The 25,024-nt window shown below is 42.5% G+C and overlaps 1 protein-coding gene across 2 annotated transcripts in view; it reads left to right on the top strand.

The window, feature by feature from the left end:
- Positions 1 to 3,719: 3,719 nt before the first annotated feature.
- The window catches only part of LOC133358425 (pre-mRNA-processing factor 40 homolog B-like), a 37,230-nt gene continuing 15,925 nt past the window's right edge, over positions 3,720 to 25,024 (top strand). For both annotated transcript variants that reach the window (XM_061576739.1, XM_061576738.1), the window contains exons 1-14: positions 3,720 to 3,824; positions 4,893 to 4,991; positions 5,383 to 5,523; positions 6,089 to 6,157; positions 6,483 to 6,513; positions 6,729 to 6,751; positions 6,865 to 6,945; positions 7,655 to 7,765; positions 7,867 to 7,987; positions 8,255 to 8,282; positions 11,537 to 11,896; positions 12,133 to 12,235; positions 13,042 to 13,106; positions 14,724 to 14,888. In XM_061576739.1, coding sequence (XP_061432723.1) covers positions 3,822 to 3,824; positions 4,893 to 4,991; positions 5,383 to 5,523; positions 6,089 to 6,157; positions 6,483 to 6,513; positions 6,729 to 6,751; positions 6,865 to 6,945; positions 7,655 to 7,765; positions 7,867 to 7,987; positions 8,255 to 8,282; positions 11,537 to 11,896; positions 12,133 to 12,235; positions 13,042 to 13,106; positions 14,724 to 14,888 — 1,400 coding nt within the window. In that variant the 5' untranslated portion in view covers positions 3,720 to 3,821. The remainder of the gene's footprint in view (positions 3,825 to 4,892; positions 4,992 to 5,382; positions 5,524 to 6,088; positions 6,158 to 6,482; positions 6,514 to 6,728; positions 6,752 to 6,864; positions 6,946 to 7,654; positions 7,766 to 7,866; positions 7,988 to 8,254; positions 8,283 to 11,536; positions 11,897 to 12,132; positions 12,236 to 13,041; positions 13,107 to 14,723; positions 14,889 to 25,024) is intronic.

The following is a 25,024-nucleotide window of genomic DNA, read 5'->3' as shown; positions in this document are numbered from 1 at the left end:
AGTCTGACGGACCAATGTTGTCTATGGGTTATAGAAAGGTCACCGAAAGGTCATTGATTAAGGTGTGGTGGGAACCCACCTATAAATATATTAAAAGTATGAATCTACTTAAACCTAATGGCTAATTTAAATAATTGTCTGAATAAGCCATTTCCAAAATGTAACAGACTTTATTAAAATTCACGATTTATTTTCAAAGTCGTAGCTTAATCATGGCATAAAGTAATACAAAGAAACACCATTGTGCACAAAGAGCAAGATAATCAAAATCATGGATCATAGGCAATTCGCTGCTGTAAGGCCTCACCAAGCCATTACCTGACTTAATAAAGTATTATTAAGCCAGGTAATGGCTTGGTGAATACCATTTATGATTAAACATTTTGTTTTATAATATTAAGTCCTGTTCACAAATCTATTTCAACAGTACTTGTATTGTTTGGTCAATTAATTTCTCATAGAGCTCTTTTAACAAAGGTGACAATGACAAAAGGTTCAGTGTTAATGCTGTGACTCCTAAATAAGAAACTTTATGATTCCTAAGGTTCCTAGTTACCCAAGGCTCTTGAGAATGATTTATTATGGCACTTATCGGAGTGGGTTCACATCCTATGGTATGCATACCCCTCAATTTTAGCAGCATTTGAATACAGGAACATCCGTATATTGCAATTTATTTTTTGGTTTACGCCAGACTAACTCTGCTTACATGATTTGTAGACTAGAATTTTTTGTTGTTGCATTTTTTAAACAAGGATATTAAGTTTCGATGTAAAGCTTTCGTGACTGCAGGGATTCATCTTCTTGGTTCTTTCGGTAAAGTCACGTATAAGGGAAATAATAAAATAATAATAAAACATTATAAAATACAATTCTCACGACGTTTCGGCCACAACGCAAGCAGCTGTCCTCAGGTGAAGAACAGGTCTGTCGGAAAGACAGCGTCTGAATGAGCACCACCAAGCTTGGCAGCGTATATTTAAGCTGGGTTAGAGGGGGAAGGGCGCCTTGACAAAGGAATTTGCATATCAAGAGGAATTTAGCATATTTATGGAAAATGCAGATATGGGATTAGTCACTACTTGTGGAATGCGTAGGAGGTGGGGGGGGGGGTCTCAAAGTCATATGCCCGTGCATTATGTAGGATTAGCAGCAACAAAGGGGAGGAAGTAACAGTAATAAAGGGAAGGAATTGTTTTATAATAAGGCGCTGCAGCAGCCAGACCACCACGTAAAAAACTAAAATATAAACTACATCAATATCATCAGTATACTAAATATACTCTCCAATATGCTGAGCTACTAACAGTAAGTCATACATTACAATTCTATGTCGCAAAAAATATTATATGCCTCCAGCTATACTTTTTCCTTACATCACACGGGTCTACCCCGTACTATATACTGCCATAGACAAACCCAACATTAAATTATATACTGCATAACTATACACCTTAGACTATACATTGTAATAATACACTATGTATTATTCTACCCATCCTACTGTATACCACACTGGTGTATATTCACTATACAATTAGGATACTATATATTACTTTATACATTATATTAAACATTACACTTTTATACTATTTATTATTATACAATCTGCTATACACTATACCATTGACCGTCGCGTGAAAGGTACTAAGAGTAAGCAATGAAATATGTCAATGGGAGAGTGGTGGTAGGAGACTTGCAGCAGAGCAAAGACTCCATTCCCTGCGGATAATACAAAAGATATACTGTATAGTCAATGACAGTGAGTGGACTGCGGTCTGAAAGTCACCGTAAACGTGAACACAATCAGTTAAGATCCGAAATGGTTGCTGAGCTAGAATCCATCTTCTCGGTTGAAATTGTCTCTGTGTTTGTATATATTAATGTCTTGGCACACAGTAATACAAATTAAGCATTAAGATTCGTAGGGTTCTTGTAAGACTAAGGTAATTTGATATTCATTTTATGCTATATTCATAATTATTTATTTTTTCCAGGAAAGCCAGTCTTCGGACTCTTTTTTAGAAGGGGCTTGCATGAGCTTTGTATTTTATGTAAGATGTTTTCAGTCAATCGATGAGTGTTTATACGTGTGGGAGGAAAAAACGGAGCACCCAGAGAAACCCAAAGCACAAGGAAGCAACAGATGGATTCAGCTGGAGATTAGTCAACTTTCTGTACTGCCTTCTCCTGGCAAGCCAGGGGTATGACACCATCTCTATGCTCATGGGTGGTTTCAAATTTGTGCAGTGATCCACCAACCCTCACTGCCTATACTTTGTGAAGGCCTTAATCCAGCAGTAGATTATGGATGATTAATCACACATATCCCGCACCTCTGATTTGCACGGTTGGCAATGTTACTTCGCATAAGAAGTTCAACATACACACACAATTATTTCATGAGTTTTGTAATTCTATGTATTCGCCTAGGACACGATGTATCACTCGACACCAATTTTATACAGAACTACATAATATTGTTTGTCGTATAAGGGAGCCAATTTAGTACATAACTACATGGTATACTTTGCAGTATAAGGGAGCCAATTTTGTACATAACTACATTGCAGTTTGTATTATAAGGGTGCCAATTTAGTACATAAGTTTGTAGCATAAGGGAGCCAGTTTAGTACAGAACTACATCGTATAGTTTGTCGAATAAGGGAGCCAATTTTGGACAGAATCACATAGTATAAAACTAGATTCAAAGCTTTCGTGACTGCAGGAATTATTTTTGGTTCTTTCGGTAAAGTCACGTAGAGAATAAAATAAATTCATAATAAAATACGTTTCGATTGCAACACAAGCAACCGTGTTGTCCGGCTCTGTATTGTGTTGCATTGTGTTTCTAAGTTAACTATGGTTTTTTTCATTCATTATTTCCTGATGACGGTTGCTTGTGTTGCAATCGAAACGTCGTACATAGTATAGTTTGTAGTATACGAGAGCCAATTTAGTACAGATCTACAAAGTATAGTTTGTAGTATAAAGGAGCCAATTTAGTACAGCACCACACAGTATAGTGTGTAGTATAAGGCAGCCAATTTAGTACAGATCTACAAAGTATAGTTTGTAGTATAAGGGAGCCAATTTAGTACATATCTAGAAAGTGTAGTTTGTAGTATAAGGGAGACAATTTAGTACAGCACTACAAAGTATAGTTTGTAGTATAAGGGAGCCAATTTAGTACAGATCTACAAAGTATAGTTTTTAGTATGAGGGAGACAATTTAGTACAGCACTACAAAGTATAGTTTGTAGTATAAGGGATCCAATTTAGTACAGCACTACAAAGTATAGTTTGTAGTATAAGGGAGCCAAGTTAGTACAGATGTACAAAGTATAGTTTGTAGTATAAGGGAGCCAATTTAGTACAGATCTACAAAGTATAGTTTGTAGTATAAGGGAGCCAATTTAGTACAGCACTACAAAGTATAACTTGTAGTATAAGGGAGCCAATTTAGTACATAGCTACATAGTATAGTTTGTAGTATAAGGGAGCTAATTTAGTACAGCACTACATAGTATAGTTTGTAGTATAAGGGAGTCTACACTCAATTTATGGCGGCCATCTTGCATGGGGCAAAACAAACGGTTCAACGTGACGTCACCCGGCATGTTCGAAGCGATGCAAGATGGCGGCAGTAATAACGCACCCGGTTGGTCGACACCTCCGAGTCCTGGTACCACGTGACGCCGCGCCGACCAATCGGCAGTGACGGTACTGGCCACCTGCGCGCCCGGGCCTCGCGCCTTTGAACGGAGAGGAAGAAGGAGGAGGGAGGCTTCGGCGTGGAGCGACCGAGCGCGCGAGTGAGCATGGTGCGTGTTCGACGGGACGTGGGGTATGCAGAGGGCCGCAAGGAGTCTCTCCTAGGCGTCCCGCACAGACGTTTCGCCTTCGTTGCGGCGCTCAAACTCCGCGTGGTTTTGAGACGCGCGGTGCCGCGTTTCGGTCCCAGGCGGCAAAGCCGAGGCCGAGTTCGGGCCTAGTTCTAGTCCCACAGGTGCAATTGCGGGGATGTGTGTTGGGGCTTGAGGTGGAATTAAGAATGGAACAATGCTTACGCGTGTTATCTTGCTGTAAGAGTCGGATTTGTGTACTCTCACGGATACACCATTGATTGCGAGTTTTTTGCGTGCATCTCGTGACTGGTGTAAGGCTGTTGGGAATTAAGGGCAAATGAATGGTGTGTGAAGGTTGGGGTTGTTTATCATGAAACACATCCGAGTCAAACACGTCTTTGTGATCAGATGTGTCACCAGAAGGCATCCTCTTCAATTGCACACTTATGATTACATAATCAAACATCGCAGGCGTAATTATAATCAGCATCAGAAACCATTGTCCGAAGCATCGCTGCAATCAGAAATATGGATATAGAACTTTTTTCGCATCGTACGTAGCCAACCCTGCTAATCGGAGGTGAGAATATCTTCGTGAACGTCAATCGGAAGCATCAAAAGCATCGTCAGAAGAATAATTGAACCCGTCATTGGACGTATAATCATAACCGTACCTAGAATGGCCACATATGTGTCTCAACCTGTAAACGCATAATCACCATGCCACAAAGCGCTCACGGGCATCATAAGGGAAACATCAATCTTATGTGTGTATTATTTTAGTAGTTAGCGTATACCACCAGTTATCCTGTAGGGTCTCTATACTCCATAATATAGGTTTTTTGGGGGGTTAGGTCGCGTAGAGGTGTCGTTAAACTCGCCGCCAACTAGTAAGGGTTGTCACGTAAACAGAACATGCCAATTCGTCACTAGTACAGCACACCGGTGTGTTGGAGACCAAATCCACAACATTTACAATCCGAGTACAACGCTTCTCTATACTGTTGACATCGTGCTATGGGGTTTCCTCATGTTCTTTTGCAGGCTAACCAGGACGGTAACAACGCGCCTGGGTCGGCTAGTGGACCTGGGCAACAGCATCCTGCTTTCTCTAACCCTCCTCCCATGGTACCGCCACCCTTTGTGAGTACAGTGTGTATGTTTATGAAATTAGCGCTTTGTTTGCCTTTAACCCTCCAACCAACACTTTCAGCCATAGTTGAAAAGAGTGAAAATGCCACAAATGTATGCCATCAGCATTACTTAACTGCATTTCCTCATTCATTTGTGGGTTCTTGTGTTTCTCTGCTGCCAATGTTTACAATTTACTCTGCTAGCAGTGTAACCTGTGCCAGTAGACTGTAAATTGAGGTTATTTTACTGTCCCTACATTAATGCACCTTATGCCAATACAGTAGTAATAATGATAATGGGAAAATATCGTCATATTTACAAGCACTCGACTCATAAAATGCATTCAAATCAGCATAGGTGAAGTGTTTTATACCAAGGCTACACCATTGTTTGTTTTCAGATGCCACCTCCGGGGATTCCTCCCTTCCCTCCGATGGGCATGCCACCGATGGGACAACGGCCCCCCAATATGCCTCCCATGCCACCTGGCATGATGCCTCCTATGATGCCACCCATTGGAGGGCCCCCACCTATGGGCCAGGTAAAAACAAAGGGCATTACAGTCCTCCAAATGCATTGTAGGACATGGAAAAATGTGACTAACTCCTTAATGGTTTTAAACAAATTTCAACATCCTCACCACCGTTTGGTTCTGATTTCCATTTTTGCCCATCAACAGATGTGTGCAGTTTACTACTACCTAATTTGCGTTTGATTGGAGAATATTGATATAAACATGGAAAGCTGGATCGTGAGGGACACAATAGTTGGAGGTTGAGAACTGTTCCTTAAATGGTATGCAAATTAATATGTTATGTGTGTATGTATGTTGAACTTCTTTCACACTGTACGTAGCCAACCGTGCTAATTGGAAATATCTAATGTACTTGAAATGCTCGTGAAATAATGCTTAATTAGTTTTCAACATGCCGATGTTTATTGAATAACACTTTGTGTATCCTCATATTTGGCAGAAATTATCTGGTAATGTGTCTTTGAAAGCTCAGTGTTGAAAGCCAAGTGTTCAGTGATTGTATACAAATCATGAATGTAGCCATTAACAGGTCACGTGATAGCAAATGTGGTGTTCTGTTGGTATTCGTCAGATGCCTGGTATGATGCCGCCTATGATGATGATGCAGGGAATGCCAAACATTCCTCCCATTGCAGCTGCGGTAAGCTTTACTTTTTTTCGTGCATAATGTTAAGTGGTTTGGTGTTCAACATAAATTAGTTTTTCTTCTTTAAAGTATATTCACTCCCGGAAGTGGAGAGTTTTTATTGTATTTATTTCATATATATTTTTATTAATTCTTAATGCATTTGAACATGTAATACTTTGGATATGATTGCCAAGTTACACCTAGGAATATTGTTTATCATGTTAGTAATATTGTTGGAGGCTTTCCTGTATAAACAATACAATGTAATTACCTAACGTTGTCTATAATTAAAGAAGTGCATAGGTCTTCACCTGTAACTTTGTTTTATTCTTCTTAGGGGTCTGTAACACCCACTGATACAAGTACTGGTAAGTAACATAAATGCATCTACTTTATGGTTGGCTAACTTTATTGAATAATTATTTAAATATACTCTAGATATTTAAAAAAATGGACATGTAATGTTAACACCATTTAAGCAAAAGCATGTTGCATTTTTTATATTTTGCTTTCACATTTACATTCAACATTTGAAGCGCCTCTTACCTGATAAAACGTTAAATGTTTGTCTCTTTTTTTTAAGGACCGGGTGCTCCAGCTGGCCAGGTCAGTGTTACATTACTTTTACAAATCGCACATGAAACAAAAAAGATTATTTAAGCCTGAAACATTTACTTTCCGTTTTACAGTATTTTAAAATTCTGCTTTCCCTCACCCAGGCTGTGAACCCTGCAGTAGCTGCAATACAGCAGTCTGCATCTGCAGGAAACTCTCCAGCACAGCAAGAGACTCAAAAAAAGGTGCTCCCGTTATTTTTAGATCAAATTGTAATTTGAGAATTAAAATTGAACGTGGGGTTTTATATTGAAATGTCATATTTTCTAAATCCACTCAGAAACACTTTATTTCAATGGTCTTTTTGCCTGTCATTTTAAAGCCAGTTATTCAACTCATTGTGATGTCTACTATGAATCTGTTTGGGACTCTCAATCATGTGGAAAATACTTTGGGCAGTTTCTGTCAGGTTTTCTTCTAGAGTTTTGCCCTCTGCTGCTGCGGTTCTTCTAGATCAGGGGTCTGCAATCTCCAGCTCTGGAGCTGCATGTGTCTTGTATTTCATGCATTGCAGCTCTTGAAATATTTCTTTTCCAAATCCGAAAAAAATTGCTTTTGTTATTTTGGTTGCTGACCCCTGTCTAGATTTAGATGTTTCCATCTCCTGATGGAAAATTAACATTGGATTGCATTTGTTAAGTTTGGGAATTGAGCATAACAGCATATTACTGCTTAAACTGTTAGGTAAGGATGTTGAATTTAGTTTGTAGTAATAATTTCTCCTTGAATATTGGTGGCAGGATCGAAATAAGGAAAATATGTAATTTGTAAAGCAGTTATTTTAATAATTCCCCCAGCAATTTTTGTCTTGGCAATGTGTTGTTTATAATTCAAAAAGCGTCATACCTTCAAACACATAAAAATAGGGATTCAGTCTCTTCTGGCCTTCTGCAGAAATCATTATGGACAGAGCACAAGTCTCCAGATGGACGGACCTATTTCTACAACAGCGACACCAAACAGTCCACCTGGGAGAAGCCCCTAGAACTCAAATCCCCTGGAGAGGTAAGAGACTGCACCTTTGTACATTAATGCTGCATTTTAACGGACAGTTTTTTGTGCATTGCCACAATATACTGAAATAACTTTTTTTACTCTGGGCACAGATGCTGGTGGCCTCATGTCCTTGGAAGGAATATAAGTCTGACACAGGCAAGCCTTACTTTTACAATGCTCAGACGAAAGAATCTCGCTGGACCAAACCCAAGGAACTTGAAGACCTGGAAAGTAAGAACATGTTAAAGAATTGTTTACATTTATAATTGGTTTGCTGAATGTTATATGCATTTATTTATTCAATAATGACTTATATTACGATATAAATAGATATCTTCCTGTGTGTGCTTCTGATTGAAGTTGCATATTTTTGTAATTGGATCAACTGACCAAATTCATTCTGGCCTCCCATTCTCACACTATCCATTTGATACTCATCTTTATAGGGATTTTTACATTTAACTGACCTAAATGAGTTTTATGTTTTGTTTGTTTCAGATATGATAAAGGCCCATGAAGATTCTGGGTAAGTGCACGGTGATTGCATTTTACTTTAAAAAAATGTGCCCAGTTTGTTCAAATATCAGCTTTACTTTGTTAAAAATGTTATAGGTGGCTTCATTTAATTTAAATTAAGATCATGCAGTAACATTTGTAAGCATTATGCTTCTTAACTTTTTGTACATACTTTGGTCAATAAAACATTTAAGAATAGGATGCGTAAAAATGCGTACTTTTTCCATTTGAATGTCTTAGTACAGTAACCTCTATCAGCCATGCTCTTCAATTTAATACTTGTGTAGAAAGGAGTTAAAGTTTTGAACCGCTGTTCATAGATTCAACACTTGTTTGATATTGTAGAGCAAATACTTAAATTGGTTATTTGCTTATTTAAAGCCTGACATCCTCACAATGTATATACCATTTGCAGTGAATAATATTGATCTTCCTCCGAGAAAATCAATATTTTATGTTATAGAGGCAAGGCTAGTTGTATATGTTTTCTAATGTTTGGCCAGCTTGCCAGTAGTCGTGCCACCATTTCAAAAGAGCTCACTCAAGAATGGCAATGTAAATTTGACAATCAAAGGATGCTGTAATTTGCATGAGATTTGCTTTTGAAGGCTACTTTTTGTCTATACATTCATTTGTGCCTGGACTGCACACATTTTTTCTGGCTTTTAAATTGCCTCGTCAGCTAGAGAAAGTGCTTGAATCTAGAAGATCGCTATGTTTTGTCTGAAAACAGCACTTGTATTCTTGCGGATGGCAATATGTTCAGGAGCTGAATGCCATTGTCTAGGTCTGCTGGCCATGAGAGGGCTTCAGGAGAGCGTTGCCTGTTGATGTTTCTGATGTGATTGATAGTACACCAGTGTCTTCAAGGAATGTCAAAACCAGAAGGTGCGATGTTTGGGTCCCGAATGAGGTGTTTATTCTGGACGTGAGCGATGTTCAACTGTATTCGCCATCGTTCTTATGGATCTTGGTGAGATTCTAGAATGGTGACAGTGTTATCCCAGAAGTGGGATTGAGACTTGAGATGGTGGTGGGGTACATATTTAAGCTTTTGGGTGATGGGTAGATTGTCTTTAGCAGGATCACATGTAAAGTCCCTTGCATTTTGCATAGTTCTTGATATGTGGTGGCAGGATATTGACCAAAACAGGGAGCCAATGGAGTGGTGTTGGTTTCAGTGTTTAAGTTATGATGCTTTTGCATTTTTTTATTGTGCATTTAGTAGTTTTGTGTAAGAGCTCCCAAACAAGGCTGAACCACTATACTCCGCCACTGAGTAAATCAGTGATTGGGCGGCAGTTCGCAGCACGTCAGCTGAGATGTCCCAGGTCGTTGCTGCAAGATTCTGTAGCAGGGCGATACTTAATTTGGTCTTTTCACAGGTATGTTTTATGTGGGGCTTGAAGATCAGAATCTCCAGCGATGGAAGTATGCCCCCAGTAGAACTAAATCAACTCTTATAGTATTGACGGTGTTCTATAGGTTTTTGTGCCCTGTGCAGCATGGGCTGTCATTTGCATATTTGCACTTGTGAGATGTAAATGACAGGTGACATTATATATGTTAAATAGTGACGAGTTGGTCCCAAGCCTTGAGGGAGGCCATTTTTCACATTTCTCTTGCGACCGCCTTTACTAACAAGGTGTACCCTGAAAGTATGGTTGCTGAGCATCGCCTCCATGAGGTGTACAGTAAAACAGCATCTGATGATTTTATCCATCTTCAGCAGCAGGCCATAATGCTAAATGGTGTCATAGGCAACGGAGAGGTGAATTGTTGCTGTTATGGTTTTCTCTTAATACTGAAAGCCAACGTCTGAGGGTGGCGAAGCAAACAATTTATTCACAGCAGCTACTGGCTGGTAAAAAATCTGACTTGTTTGGGAGGTCAGTCGGGGTCGATAATGGGGGAGGGCCTGGCAAGCATGGCACATTCCATCAGCTTGGAGTTGGAGGACAAGAGGCATGTGGGCCTGTAGCTGAAGAGTGAGTCTTGCTGCTTTCCAGGTTTCAGAATGGCGATACTTTTGCCTTGCTTCCATTCTTTCGGGATTTTGCCTATCCTGTGTATGACAGTCAAGAGGTTTGCAAGTCGTTGCAGCACTGTATAGACCCCATAGGGCTTCTCCCATTGTCTGGTTTAATGAACACTTATTTTTACTGAGACATTAATTTAAAAAGTAGGCAAGAACCTTCTGAGATGAAAACTTATTTCTAGAGGACCTTGAAAAATGGGATTCTCTTGCATAAGATTATTATGCATAGGATTATTATGCAAGCATTGTATAAGCTCTCTATTGTACAGTACTCTGAAAACACATTGGAGGTCTTGCATGGCTAGTATGATCAAATTCAGTGCGAATACCATTTTTTTTACAAGTTAATGGTTTTGAGGGGTGGATGAGTGTCACTGTGCTTCACACTGCGATGAACCCAGTGACCTGGTTTCAATTTCCAGCCATGAAAAATGTCATTGTCAAGTCATAACTGGATCGGTTCTAGGCCGCCTCTTCTCTAACCCACTAAAACCAACGTGGAGAATTATCGTCAAACAACCCCCATGTCTAACAAAATGTGGGAGGCCTTCATCTAGTATTGGATTGACAAAGGGCTGTGAATTATTATTTTTATTTAGACAAGTACTACCTGCGCATTTGCATCAAATACATGACCAGGGTGGAGGAAGGGTGGGGGGAGGCGTGACAGCGTGATGCATGAACCCGGCTTAACGCACTTGCTTGCCCACGCGCCACCTGCCAAAACATATGTAATATGGTATGAGTATAATAATAGGGTTTTTCCCTTTTTTTCTGGCAACAAAACTGAAACCTTTTTACAAGTAATCATGTGTGCATTAACCACAATACTTGTGGTCAAAATGCAAAAAAAACACACTGATAATATATGCATTGTCCTGAGACAAGGCTCAAAAGAAAGCCGTCTGGTGTGGACCAATCAGTTTCAAGGACAATGCATTTATTATCAGTGTTTTTGTTTGCATTTTGACCATAAGAATTGTGGTTAATGCACACATGATTCCTTGTAAAAAAAGTTTTCAGTTTTGTTTACAGAAAAAAAGGGGAAAAACCCCTATGATATTTTGGTACTGGCAAAGGAGGTTTAATGATAATGGTATGAGTAGTTTTGGTACAGTTGTCGACGAATTGTTTGCTATTATACCTGCCAAAAACTTCAGAGATAACAGTTCATACCAAGATCCAGTGTCAGTAAACCCTTTGACGTTTTTCTCCGTGCGCCACAGGGGGCAGATGGAGCTGCCCGTTCCAGCGGCTGTCACGACTGTGCAGGCGGCCAGCGGCACACCCGGCTCCACGGGCACAAGCTCCCCTGTGGAGAATGGTGCATCCCCCTCCGCGGCCGGAACCACATCTGCCCTGCCGTCCTCCGCAGATGGCACGCCACAGCAAGATGGTGTTTCTCTCGCTGCTGGCGTCGCAGTCACAGCCACTGCTTCTGCCAATGCCGTTGCCATGGGGAATGCCACCACAACTGTTCCCCCTGTCATGGGAACAGTTATTGGAGCGCCGACTGGAATGGTCGCCGTAATGCCTGGTGAAGTCATTCCAGGCGCAGAAGCTATTGCCGAGCAAGTGATTGGCAGGTGAGCGCTGTAAAGCCTGCATTATTGTTAAGTGCTTGTCTTGTTTTTATTCATGATGAAAAAAGTGAATGCTTGCAGGTTAACTGAGGCTGCCACCTAGTGCGATAGTTGTGGATAGGCAAGAGAAACATGAAGCAACACAAAGGCAAAGCAAGCTTCCATCAGGCACTTGTTCGATATGGTTTGTTCTTTACAAATTTTGACTTTTCTCTGCCTCCTGCTTTGGAAACTTTCAGTGTTGTGAAAGAGGATGGCAAGAAGAAAAAGGAGAAGAAAGTCTACACCTGGAACACTAAAGAAGAGGCGAGGCAGGCCTTTAAGGATCTTCTGAAAGACAAGGTAATGCCAAGACATAATGAGCAATGTTGTCACTCGGCAATGTCTTAACTCAGTTTTGTACATATGCTGAGATAATTATTTGTATTTAACATCTGAAAGACCATGCAAGGTTTTTCAGTATCAACAATTGCTTTTATGGTCCTAAAATTATGTATTTCTTATAAAGTTGATGCTTTATATAGCTGAATCTGTAGTATTGATACTAGGTTACTTGGAAATCACTGCTATAATGTATCGGTTTTCCATTGCATTTGACTGATATACAACCTGTCTGTTTCATATTTAATGTTTCAATCTCTGAATTTTCTGTATGTTCCTTTGATCACTTACAGTTTACATCATCTATCCTTGACTGGCGCAGTACATGAGATGCCGTTATGTTTTTACTTCCTATAAACTTAAAGCTATTTTGTAAAACTAGTGAAGAATCTATTACTATCTGCCTACAGTTAATTACTGTTGGGGTGCATTTTGTTCCATATTTGTTAAACATGGATGGTGATAGTGGCCAGGCTTATGTTTATTTTGGCTTTGCCAATTCATGATTTTCTATTAAAATTGGAGCATATTCCCACATGGCCAGAATAATAGTTTTGCAATTGTCATTTTTAATACCAAACCCGAAAAATGCTTGTTTTGTCCCCATTAGTCATTTGCATGCTGGATCTGCCCTCGAGCATGCTGACTTTGTTAACCATTTAGAAGTTGTGACATTTTGTAAATTGACATTTTTATTTCTTGTGGAGTAAAAAAACAAGAGTGGAATAAGTGAATTGTTCATGTTGATTCTGTCCCGTGGTTTGCAGAAAGTTCCTGCAAGTGCATCATGGGAGCAAGCCATGAAAATGATCATCAATGATCCCAGATATAGGTATGGCCTCACATTGAAACAAAATATATGCCTCTCATGTTTATTTCTTGAAGTCTGCAGTTGCCGTAACTATGGAAATAAAATAACTGCAACTTGTGTAGCAGTGTTTACCATGTGATCACAGTAATTGTAATATGAATATTAATCTCCTGTGGAACTCCTCTTATCTGGGATGTGCCCTTCATTATTATCTGAGACTTAATTACTTGTTTCGCCAGAATATTTTTTTGTCAACTTTTATTTATATTGTATTGTGATTATATTGTTGATTGCTCCTATTATCCGCAGCTACTTTGTTGATAGTAAGTGATAGTAAGTAATTGGCAAAGGGTAGAAAATGTATCCTATTCACCTTCAACTGCGGCTCGCATTACCACCACTCGCGGTTCCTGTTTGTGGCTATTTCATGAATAAGAGGAATAATGTGGAAAAATTATCCTATTCACATTTGTCCACAGTATGTTGCCCTAGATTGATAATGATGAATAATAATAGTAATGGTGATAGTACTTTTTATGTGCATGGTTGCTGGCCAGTATTCTCCTGCAGCTTTTGAGTGCAATCTGCCGTGCGTGACTTTGGTCTCCAGCTGTGCATTATTGCAGTATTTGGGCTGCACAGGATGATGAAGTAAATGTGCCGAAGGTAACAACTGCGTACATGGAGTGATGAGATTAGTTAATGTGTAGGAGTGAGTATGACTAAAGCCATAGGACTGAGAGATAGTGACGAAGTTGGGAGGCCTTCATCCAGAAGTGTGTTTAGACATTGGCTCATGATGATTGATTATTGTCGTGATGATGATTAAGGTGACAGTGACACTAGAGCAGCATCAGCTACATTTTTTCATGGCTAGGAGGCACCTGGTAGCGGTCTTGGAAGTTACTTTACTGCTATGTTTACCCATAGCCATCGTGAAAGTCAGAGGAATTGAGTGGAAGTAGCAGTAAAAATCCCTCTTCTAATCCACATATGTGGCTTTGTGTGGACCAGAGGAGTTTTTCATTAATGCAAATAATTGGTTCCATGAACAGTGCCTGCATATTGCGTTGGATAACAGGAGTTTCACTGAACTTACATTTTCTTTCACTTACGTTAAGAAAAGCTTTAATGTTTGTTGTTCATATACTTCAAGTACCAGCTGCTCAGGAGTTATAATTAGTGGTAATACAAATAAAAATAATTTTACACTAATTGCAACATTGTAATGTATTAATCATTTTCCTACAAAACTCAGTCCTCAACAATAACAATAGAGCTTACAATCATGTCTGTAACAAAATTACACAGGTGTTGTGATTATTGTCATTAAGGTTTTTTTTTTATATAAAGAAGTGTGGTTTATGAAAGATAACATGAATTAACATGTAGGTCCATTAGCCTATATGCCTTCTGAACCAATGTTTTCAATAGAATGTATGTAAGCTTGCAAACCCAGGGACCGATTTGGACGTTTAGTTTTGTTAAATAGGTTCAACTCATGTTCAGGAGCAAGATCGATTGTTGTATTACTAGATCGTGAGGGATATCAATGGATAAGAGAGGCCATCCTGCAGTGGATAGATGATGGCTCTGGGTGGGCATGCCTCTGTCTGCTTATGCATGTTTACCCCACAGCGCCCTGCCTAAGCTGAGCGAGAAGAAGCAGGCATACAACGCATACAAGACCCAGCGAGACAAGGAGGAGAAAGAGGAAGCGCGGCTCAAGGCCAAGGAGGCCAAGGATCGGTTGCAGCGTTTCCTTGAGACGCATGAGAAGCTCAACTCGTATGTGAAATACAGGTGAGCAACAAGGGTCCCAATGCAACACTTTACCGTTTTATATTACAGCTCAGGTTGAGTCTCATTGTCATGCTCAAATGAGTATTGAGTGATGCTCATTTCCACGTTTGGCCTTGAGTCAATGGTCGAAGTTCCACATTCTCATGACGGTGGCTGGTCTCTTTATGTAATCACCACTTTTAATTCTAACAATTGGTTAACCAAGTAAGGTAAGCCATTTGCAGATATGCAAGTGTCCCATTACCTTTTTTGTGATTAATAAAAATGAGGCGATCAGGAGGGTGGAGTGGGGAATGAAAAGGGAGGGTGCTGGATATGGGCTGGAGCAAAAGCAGGTGTTCAACTCTCAAGAGAAAATAGGAGTGAAAAAAAGGGTTCACTTATGGAGGCTTTCACAACCATTGAGTCAGAATGTGTTTTTTTTGGCGAGATCGTGTGGGTATGTCAATTATAAATATGCATCCTCCACAAATTTGGCATGCTGAATTCTAATTGCTGAATGAGTTTTTGTCATAATGCCAGATAAGTGTATTCTTTACATATCTGAGCTCATTGGTTGTTTTAATCACACTTTATGCTAATGCATGTGCTTGGATTAAAAAATCAATTGAATCAATACAATTGCAAAATTCTTAACAACTTCATCCGGGTTGATAGCTATAGACTAAGTGCTGCATTAAAACATTCTGAAGCGTGATGCTTATACTGTATTAAGTAATTGATCAAAATTAATGCTTGAATAGAATCATAATGCCATTAAATAATTATGTCCATTTAAGTTAAATAAATAAATCTAGTCCATCACAATCGCTGGCTCTCACAATCTCTCACAATTGCTGGCCCCCCCACCCTCTTGCCCGATGCGGCAACCCCCCTCCCTCCCCCCCTCTCGGGTCAATTTCATGCCTCATCCACAGCAGTCTGATTCTCCCACCTGAAGACGGTCGCTTGTTGTTGCGATCAAAACGTCGTGATCTATTATTTTTTCTACCTACGTGACTTTACCGAAAGAACCAAAGAGTATTAAATAAATCAGTTTAATAACAAATCTGTGACAACTAACAATTGCTAAATATCTTACCCATAATATTGTAATTATATTCGCCTAAAACAATTATACACACCCCACCAAAGGATCTTATTGTGGTGGTGGGGTTTGTGTGTTCCAATGACCCTCAAAGCTATGTCGCCTGGAGTATTTTACTCCTGGTAGGGTCTCCTTTGGCGAACAGTTCTGAGGCGGGGTTCCAGACAAAAAATAGAGTCCAAAATAAAGCTCCTCATGAATGGTTACAAAATACCAAAATCAGAGCCTTGCCCAGACAAGGGATACCAGGACACACCCCTGGAGCCAGGCCTGGGGGTGGTGTTCGCCGGCAAGCGCCTGGTGGCCGGGTGACCCACGTAACCCAGTTGGGCCCAGCCCAAAATGGCTACGTGGTGCCGTCCTGTGGGCTCATCATCCGCAGGACGAAGGGTGAGGGGCGAGTGCGATGCCAATATGGCAGGGAGAGGGATGGTCTCAGATGGATTGCACCTTGGCGATGGACACTCGTTACTGGGACGTGGAATGTCATGTCACGAGAGGAGGTGGAAAGGTACTGACTATATATAGTTGATCTCACCTCCACACACAGCATTGGCACTGGAAACAAACTTCTCAATCTGGGACGGTCTGTCTCCTATTCTGGAGTAACCCTTGGTGAGAGGCCCCGGGCAGGTGTGGGTATACTCACAAGCCCCTGGTTGGGTGCTGTTCGGCTGGAGTTTGTCCCAGTGGATGAGAGGGTCGCCTGAATGAAACTTCGGGTCTCAGAAAGGATATCTCTGACTGTTGTCTGTGTAAGTCAAAGGAATTCCCCCCCCCCTCATCTGAACCCAAACAGTGAGATGTTATTGGAATTCTGCACTCGTCACGAATGTCAATAACAAACACCATGATTGAACACAAGGATGCCCATAAGTGTACTTGGTACCAGAGCACATTGGGCCGAAGTTTAATGATTTACTTTATAGTTGTATCATCGGACCTAATGCCGTATGTTCTGGACATGCGGGTGAAGAGAAGGGCAGAGCTGTTAACTGATCACGACTTTTGTAGTAAGTTGGATCCGACGTGTGGGGCACCGACCATATAGACGTGGAAGGCCCAAACGAATAATGCGGTTTTTCTGGGAACTTTTAGCAGAACACAGAGTGGACGATGTTCAGGACCTCGATTGTGGATGCATACGTGAAAATCTGTGGCCTGAAGGCAGTTGCCTGCCATTGCGGCAACCCCAGCAGTGGGGGAAGCTGTCAAGTTGAAGGAGGAGGCTTTCCAAGCAATGCTTGGAAAAAGGTCTCCCGAATCGATTGAGAGGTACCAGCTTGTCACGAGGGTGGCAGTTGCAGCAGTCGCAGCAGTCGCTGAAGCGAAAGCCCTGGCATGGGAGGAGTTTGGAAAGTCCATGGAGACGGACTACCGGGCAGCCTCAAATATGTCCTGACAAACCATCTGATGCCTGAAGAGGGGTCGACGGGACGTGGCTCAGGCTGTTTTCAGTATGGGTGACGTAATATTGACCTCAACTAGAGAGATCGTCAAGAGTTGGAAAGAACACTTTGAGAAGGTCCTCAATCCTGTGGACATCACCTCCTTTCAGGAGGCAGTCCTGGAAACAGCTGGGGGCGGTTTTATCCTTCACCGTTTTTGAAGTCACTGACTCGGTCTAGGGCCTTTGTAGCGGTAAAGCTGTTGGGTTGGAGGAGATTCGCCCGGAGTTGTTGAAAGTGCTGGACAGTATAGGAGTGTCGTGGTTAACATGCCTCTTCAATGTTGCATGGAAGGCAGGTGCAGTACCTCTGGACTGGCAAACTGGGGTCATGGTTCCCATTTTTAAAAAGGGGGACTAGAGGGGGTGTGCTCCAACTACAGAGGAATCCCACTCCTCAGCGTCCCAGGTAAAGCCTATACCAGAGTGCTAGAGAGAAGGTTCCGCCCGGTGGTCAAGCCTCTGATTCAGGAAGAACAATGCGGATTCTGTCATGGTTGTGGAACAATTGACCAACTCTTTTCCTTCTGACAGATATTTGAGGGGGCATGGGAGTGTGCTCCAGTCGACCCTTGTTTAGTAGACTTTGAGAAAACATTTGACTGTGTTCCCCGCAATGTCTTCTGGGAGGTGCTGCGGGGGAGTATGATGTACCAGTGCCGCTTTTGTGCACTATCCGGTCCCTCTATTTCTGGAGTGAGAGCTGTCTGTATTTTTGGTGTTAAATTTAAGTTGCTCACTCTGGGTGTTGGACTCTGCTAAGGGTGCGTCTTGTTGCCACTCCTGTTTGTGATTTCATGGACAGGATGTCAAGGCGCAGCCGAGGTATGGAGAGTATCCAGTATGGGGGGGGGCATGGAGGCGGCGTCTCTGCTTTTTGCAGATCACGTTGGCCTCTTTGCCTCGTCAGTCTGTGATCTCCAACATGCACTTGAATGGTTTGATAGCGAGTGTGAAGCAGCTGGGATGAGGATCAGCACCTTCAAATCTGAGGTCATGGTTCACACGCACACGGTTTTTTCCAGATCTGTGGCATCACCTGCTGCGCTAACTGTCTGAAGCAAATGACATTTATGAGGTTTGAATTTCAACTTAGCCGCACGTACTTTCTCAAAGACCGAACGCAATCGCTGTACATGTTCGTCAAAAGTACTGCCAAAAACGATGACGTCGACCAAATAAATTAGGCATGAATCCCATTGCAAACCCGCTTGGAACAATTCCATTAATCGCTGAAAGGTGGCCGGCGCCAAATTCAATCCCATCAGACAATTGAAGTGGTAGAGCCCTTGGGGCGTGCGAAAAGCAGTTTTTGGTTTGGATTCGTCATCGAGGGCAATTGCCAAAACCCGGACAGTAAATAAAGGTTTCGAAAAAAACTGTGTGCCTGATAACGCATCTAGCGAGTCGTCCATACGAGGGGAAGGCATATGCATCCGCCACCGATATCTTATTTAACTTGCGGAAATTAATACAAAATTGTAAGTTCCCATTTTTTTCACTAGGACTATGGACGCCCCCCCCACGGACTATTGGACGGGGAAATAATATCAGCTGGCAGAATATCATCGACAGCCTGGTGTACCCGTTCCTTCTCCGCGGGGCTAAGTCTGTGGGAACTTATCCAAATTGGGGGCAAGTCGCCCGTATTGATATGATGGTGGAGGAGAGGAGTGCGCCCAATATCATATTTGCTGGTGCTAAAGACATCGGAAAAATCATATAAGAGCCGGCGCAGCTGAGCTCGCTGAACCTCTTGTCAGTACAGGGTTCTCGGAGCACAAAGATTCCAACAATGCGGAATCTGGCTCATCAGGTCTACCAACGCTTCCCGCGAACCCAGGAGCTGGCTCTGCATTATCAAAACACTGGGCCACCGAGGCGTGCGCCAGGACGGTGTCTGCCTGAATCACAACCGGCGCATGCCACGCATTAAGTACTTGTAGGAACGGCATCCGCTCGGCGGATACAATAGTCATAGCCCCCGCCAGGGAAGGAGATCGCACAACGGCGTTAGAAGGGGTTAACAGGATCCCCTCTTCTGGGCCCGGTGAAGGCAACTCTTTGCGCAATCGTAGCAGTACGATCATTTTAGAACCCACTTTAACGTTTTGGCTAGCCATCACATTTTGCGATGGCTGTCGACCAGGGGAGTTCAGAAACAGCCACCGCTGTCCCGATGGTAATTCAATACACCTCTGGTTGATGAGAATTTTCAAGGGCATCCTGCCTAGAAAATCGGTGCTCAGCAAACAGGGCACGGCCAATGTCCGTGAAACCAATATCTGCCCTTCCAAAAAGATTTCCCCAATTTCCATAGAGGCCAACATTTGACCCATTATGCCCAGACTCCCCCAATTAGCCGCCACACAAGCGCTATCCACGGGGATAAGAGGATCGGACGACGAAAGCAATGTACGAAACACAGCCTCGGAGACCATAGTCACAACGGCCCGTGTCTATCAACAGACGAACCTGGATCACCTGGATTAACCCCATAACTGTTGAGGAACCTGCTGCGGCGCCCACTACGCGATGAACCAGTGCGTTCCACTGCTCGATGCCGCGTGGCCGACACGCGAACGACCTCGCACCCTGTTTCCGAGTTGCGACGGGATGAGATTCCACAGGATGAGTCCACATGCGACTTATGCTAGATGGATGATGGAACAAAAGCGGCCGTGTGTCTGATGCGTCTGGACTCGCCTGTGTATTGTGGGAGGAGGAGGTGTTGAAGCCGGAGGATCGATGCGTCGAGAACCCTCCAGTCCCGCGGCGGCAGTCAACGGAGATGTGGCCCGGGCAGCCGCACCTCTTGCAGGTACGGTAAGAACGACCAGGCGGCTGGTTCAGCCTGGGGCGCCATTCCCGTGCTGATGGGCGCAAGCCAGCGCTCCTTCCCTCCGTTCCCCGGGCGAAGGAGGCACACGCTTGCTCGTCCACGGCCGGTTCCGTTGCACTGGCCGCCACCGCCGGCCAGTCTTTAAGGTTAAGGTGCACTTGGATGCCGCGGGCCACCTGCAGAGAAGTCAGGTCGTCTTCCTCTGCCACCGCGAGGGTGACCCCCAACTCCTGAGCCAAGGAGATAAGCCGTTCCAAGGCGAGGGAATCCAAGGCAACTCTGTCCATGCGAGGGAAAGCCGCGTGCCCCAAGGTGAGGAGCGCACTGCGGTAGGCCAGCGGCGTCTCGCTCTCACCCAGTCGCCACAGCCTGAATCTTCTCTGAACATTAGACGGGGATCAAAAATAGCGGCCATCTCGGTGTAGGCGCGCTCGAGTGTCGCTCTATACGACTCGAAAAAAGCAGCTAGCGAGTCGTCGCCGAGGGCCGTGGGAAGAGCTTGAAGCGCCTCCCGGGATGTCCATCCCACCGAGATGTAGGCGGCCTCGAATCAACAACGAAAAGCCGTCCAATCTCCTGAACTGACGCACCGGTGGCAGCCATCGGAACTTGGAATCGTCTTCAACTTTGGAAGTCAGCGGCTGCTGCTGCGGCGCCGGCCGATCGACCGAAATGGAGGATGAGTGGAGCGCGGCTGTAGCCACCGAAATGGCGGGAAGGTCCAGCGCCCCAGTCACAGTGGCGGGAAGCGTGTCTTAGCATCCAGTGGAAGTCGCAGCAGTCATCCGCTCGAAGAGATGAGCGTTGGCTGACAGCAATCTCCCCAGGTGACTGGCGATGTCCTGTCAGCTCTGCGGAGGGCAGCTGGGCTAAACTCACCACACATTCTTAAGCCGACTGAAGCACATTGTTGAAGCGGGCGCTCAGAGCTCCGGCAACCAGAGCTGTTGAAGGGAGGACGTCTTGCTCGACGTCGTCGGACGACGCAACAGGTGGGTTCTTAAGTTTCATCGCCAATTTGGACATGACGGCAAAGGTTCGTTGGCACTTTTGTCTTCACAAATGACTCGCACCGACACGTAACAAGTCAACTGCTGACACTTTATTCAGTTGTTCTTGCGCCAGTTATAGGCACTCCTATAACTATCTGTATGGTCACATGTAATTAACTTTTCCCCTGCTCTTATATATTCTGCACCTAACTTATCCTGCACTCAGCAGTTCTGCTCTCAGCAACTCCGCACACAGCAGTTTCTCACCCAGCGACTCCGCACACAGCGTCTTCGCACCCAGCAACTCCGCACACAGCGTCTTCGCACTCAGCAACTCTGCACACAGCGTCTTCGCACTCAGCGACTCTGCACACAGCAACTTCGCATCTCCACTGCTGCCCTCACCTGCGCTCCTTCAGACCCGCTCACCCATCTGCCCGGGCGGGGGGTTCAGCCAACACCCGCCCGCCGACGGCGTGAAGGTTGAGGTCCCATTGATGGCTGGAGTGGCAGCAGCGAGATGTCTTCACTCTTGGTTCCTGGCAACAAACCCCCCTTCCCCTCGCTCACACACGCTCCCGCTTATATCCCCCTGCTCATCCCGAGTCCTCGCGTGCTTCCACTTAAGCTGCTGCCAAGCCGGCGCCAGTTGTCCCATTAATATCTTATCATCACCCCTCATCTCCCATCTCCTAGGCGCCAACCTCTGGTCACAGCGTAGCACCTGTTTGCCCTCTGTTGCACCCGCTTAACTGTGCGCACGGTGTATTTCTCTCCTCTACACAATCAATCCATCTACAATCAACCTAAATTATTAAATCCAGTTCACCTATATGTCGATTATGATAATGTTAAGGCGTCTACTTAAGGACCCGGATCAAGCTGCGCATTCACTCAATGTCGCGCATTCACTCAATGTCTTTGCGCTTGCTTACACCTGATAATGTTGAATGTAATCTTCAGTGAAACGTTCATGTGATGATTTGTTTGGCTGTCAGCTTATGGAAGGTACATAGCTCTGATTTGGTATTATACTCACAGGATTTAACCCAAAAAATATATAATAAATCAAAGGGAGAGAGACTGTTGGGCAGTAGCAACTTGGGAAGAAGGCAGGTCACGAACTATGATGAGTAAAGGGGAAGCAGGACATTTAATCTTAAGTGGTTGCTTCTGGAGTGGTGTCTGTATCATCTTAGGTTGATGCAGCCTCATGAGTACCTGGTGCAATGTGTAGACATCGCCACGAGGGAGACAAAGGCGGCCAGGCTTGGTGCTGGCCAACTACCGCCTCGTGTGCTGTTCCGGCCTTCATAGTGCTCTCTAACAGCACTCGCCCCAACAATCTTGTTAAGATTTGTCTTGTGTCTTCTTAAAAATATTTTTGGCAAACACTCATCCAGAACTAATTTCACTACTGCAAGTACAGTATAGTGTTCATGGTGTATGAGGTCAACCTATGTTAAAACAATTGAGCCTATTGTGTTTGTCTTAAAATAATTTGGTTACCCCATGTTCTGGTGGACATTAACATTGCTCTGAAACGAAACTACAACACTGTTCACAGATGTTATTCAATGTTAATTTCATTTACACAATTTTGACACGGGTATATGGTTTGATCTCTTATTAAGCTGATGCTTTATGTAGTGAATGTTTTTATACAACTGTTTAGGCCTATGTCAGCCCTTTGGAAAAAGAGGTTTTCTATCACAATAGAAATGTATTCAAATGCATCAACAGTATAATAGCTGTAAAGTTATTTAAATAATTAGGCTTTGTGAGACTTAAATAAGCAGCTTGAATGGCAACGTGGCTTTTTTCAGCACAAACCAATTAATTATTAGCATCAACATTAATTAGAACTCCGAGTACATGTGCTTGTCTGCATAGGCGTAATTTAATCATGTTAGCCCTGAAAATATAGTTTTCAGCAGTTCTAGAAAAAAAATTTTGATAGAATATTTCACATTCAACCAAAGTGAACTACTTTCCTTCATGCCCGCGTCACAACTTACTTGGTTACAAAAATATGTGCAGCAGTGGTTAATTTGAAGAATAATCTTTGTGTTTGCAACTGCACACATTGCCATTTATATAGTGTTGGTGCAGCAGAATGTTAATAACTCCTGAAGTACATAGTACATGCTGCATGCGTACTATAACATAGTACACTTTTATTTACCGAAAAAACCAAGAATATGAATCTAGTACATTCTAGATTTGAAGTTTTTGTGACTGCAAGAATCCATACTCTTTGGTTCTTTCGGTAAAGTCACGTAGGTGAAAAATAAAATATAAAGAATAAATGTTTCTAACTGTTTGTGTCCCACCTGATGACGGGCGCTTGTGTTGCGCCCGAAATGTCGTGAGTTAATTTTTTATTTTATTTTTCACCTACGTGACTTTACCGAAAGAACCAGAGTGTGAATATAGTACACTTTATTTGGAAATGTATAGCTCGCACATTTGCTGCTACTTTTGCTTTATTAGTATTCACCACTGACAAAGGGGCAAGGCATTTGTTGAAGGAAAAAAGTAACAGCATTTTCATTTAGGTTCTTCACTGACCTTTGTAGCTCAGGAGCACAACACTCTTTTATTAGAAATATGGATGTATGGCCCAGCTGTAATTACTTTCCATTCTGTTCTGAAGCACAAAGCGCAAACTTGCCGTCAGCAGTTTGGGTTCGAGCATCTGAAACTGATGTCCCATTTCTGTTAGACAATTGAGACGCATGGTTAAGATATATTATGGCTCCTAATTTCATGATGGGCATGCAATAGCAGTAACCCAATTCATTATCGCTGTAATTAACAGACTATTTTAAAAAAATGTCTAACATCGTTAATGCCACTCTTTAATCAAATTGTTATAAAGATAGGTTTATGTTCGCATTTTTGATAAGATGCATTCTTTTGGTAATTTTTTCAGCTGAATGCACTATCTATCACTTAGCATGCATTACGTTGCTTGGTAAATTAGCATGCTAACTTTGTCAAATAACGTTTTTGTAAATTCATTGTCCAAATGCTGTACTGAGTGAGTAGTGATCATCTATGGGGGTTTTTTTCCGAGCATCGTTATGGCATTGACCTGTCTCCCAAGGACAGTGTTACATTCTGTTCGAGTTTGTATTTTATTAATACATATATTTTTATTTGTATCAGAATAATTGAGTATTAGCCATTCTCAATCTTCTGCTTGATCGGTAGCACGGTTGGCTACATACGGTGCAAAATATACATACATTGCATGTGATAATTCCAATTATGCACCCATACAATTGTAATGCAACTTAATAGTGAACAACAACTTGTTAGAAATATGAGCATAACTATTTATTTGCATATCTAACCTGCAGAGCATTGTAAAGAATATGAAAAGTCATGGCATTTCTTTTCATGAAAAACTTGATGTTTCTTTCCTTTTGTAAGATATTTTCATATTTGACAGCACTAGCTTAAGTAAATAAAATGTTCGTTTTACGATTGCTGCTACAGTCACCTCGACTGACATTTAAAAAATCGGCATTTGGAAATAATTTCCCATTTTATACAATAAATTATTCACGTCAGTGGTTGTTGTGACTTTAAACAAAGTACACAAACAAATGTAACCTTATACTTTTCATAGACCGAAATCTATTTCAAGTGCCTCCTCTGTGGAGTGGCCATTTGCAGCACAAATGAATCAGACATAAATGCCTGAAAAAACTATTATTCAAAACGTTTGTTGATTAGCACTTGTAAAAAAAGGTGTATGTA

This window comes from Lethenteron reissneri, chromosome 7 (genome assembly GCF_015708825.2).
Source record: "Lethenteron reissneri isolate LAM-NWPU_2019-01 chromosome 7, ASM1570882v1, whole genome shotgun sequence".
NCBI classification, from domain to species: Eukaryota; Metazoa; Chordata; class Hyperoartia; order Petromyzontiformes; family Petromyzontidae; genus Lethenteron; species Lethenteron reissneri.
This window is presented reverse-complemented; position numbering and strand designations above follow the sequence as displayed.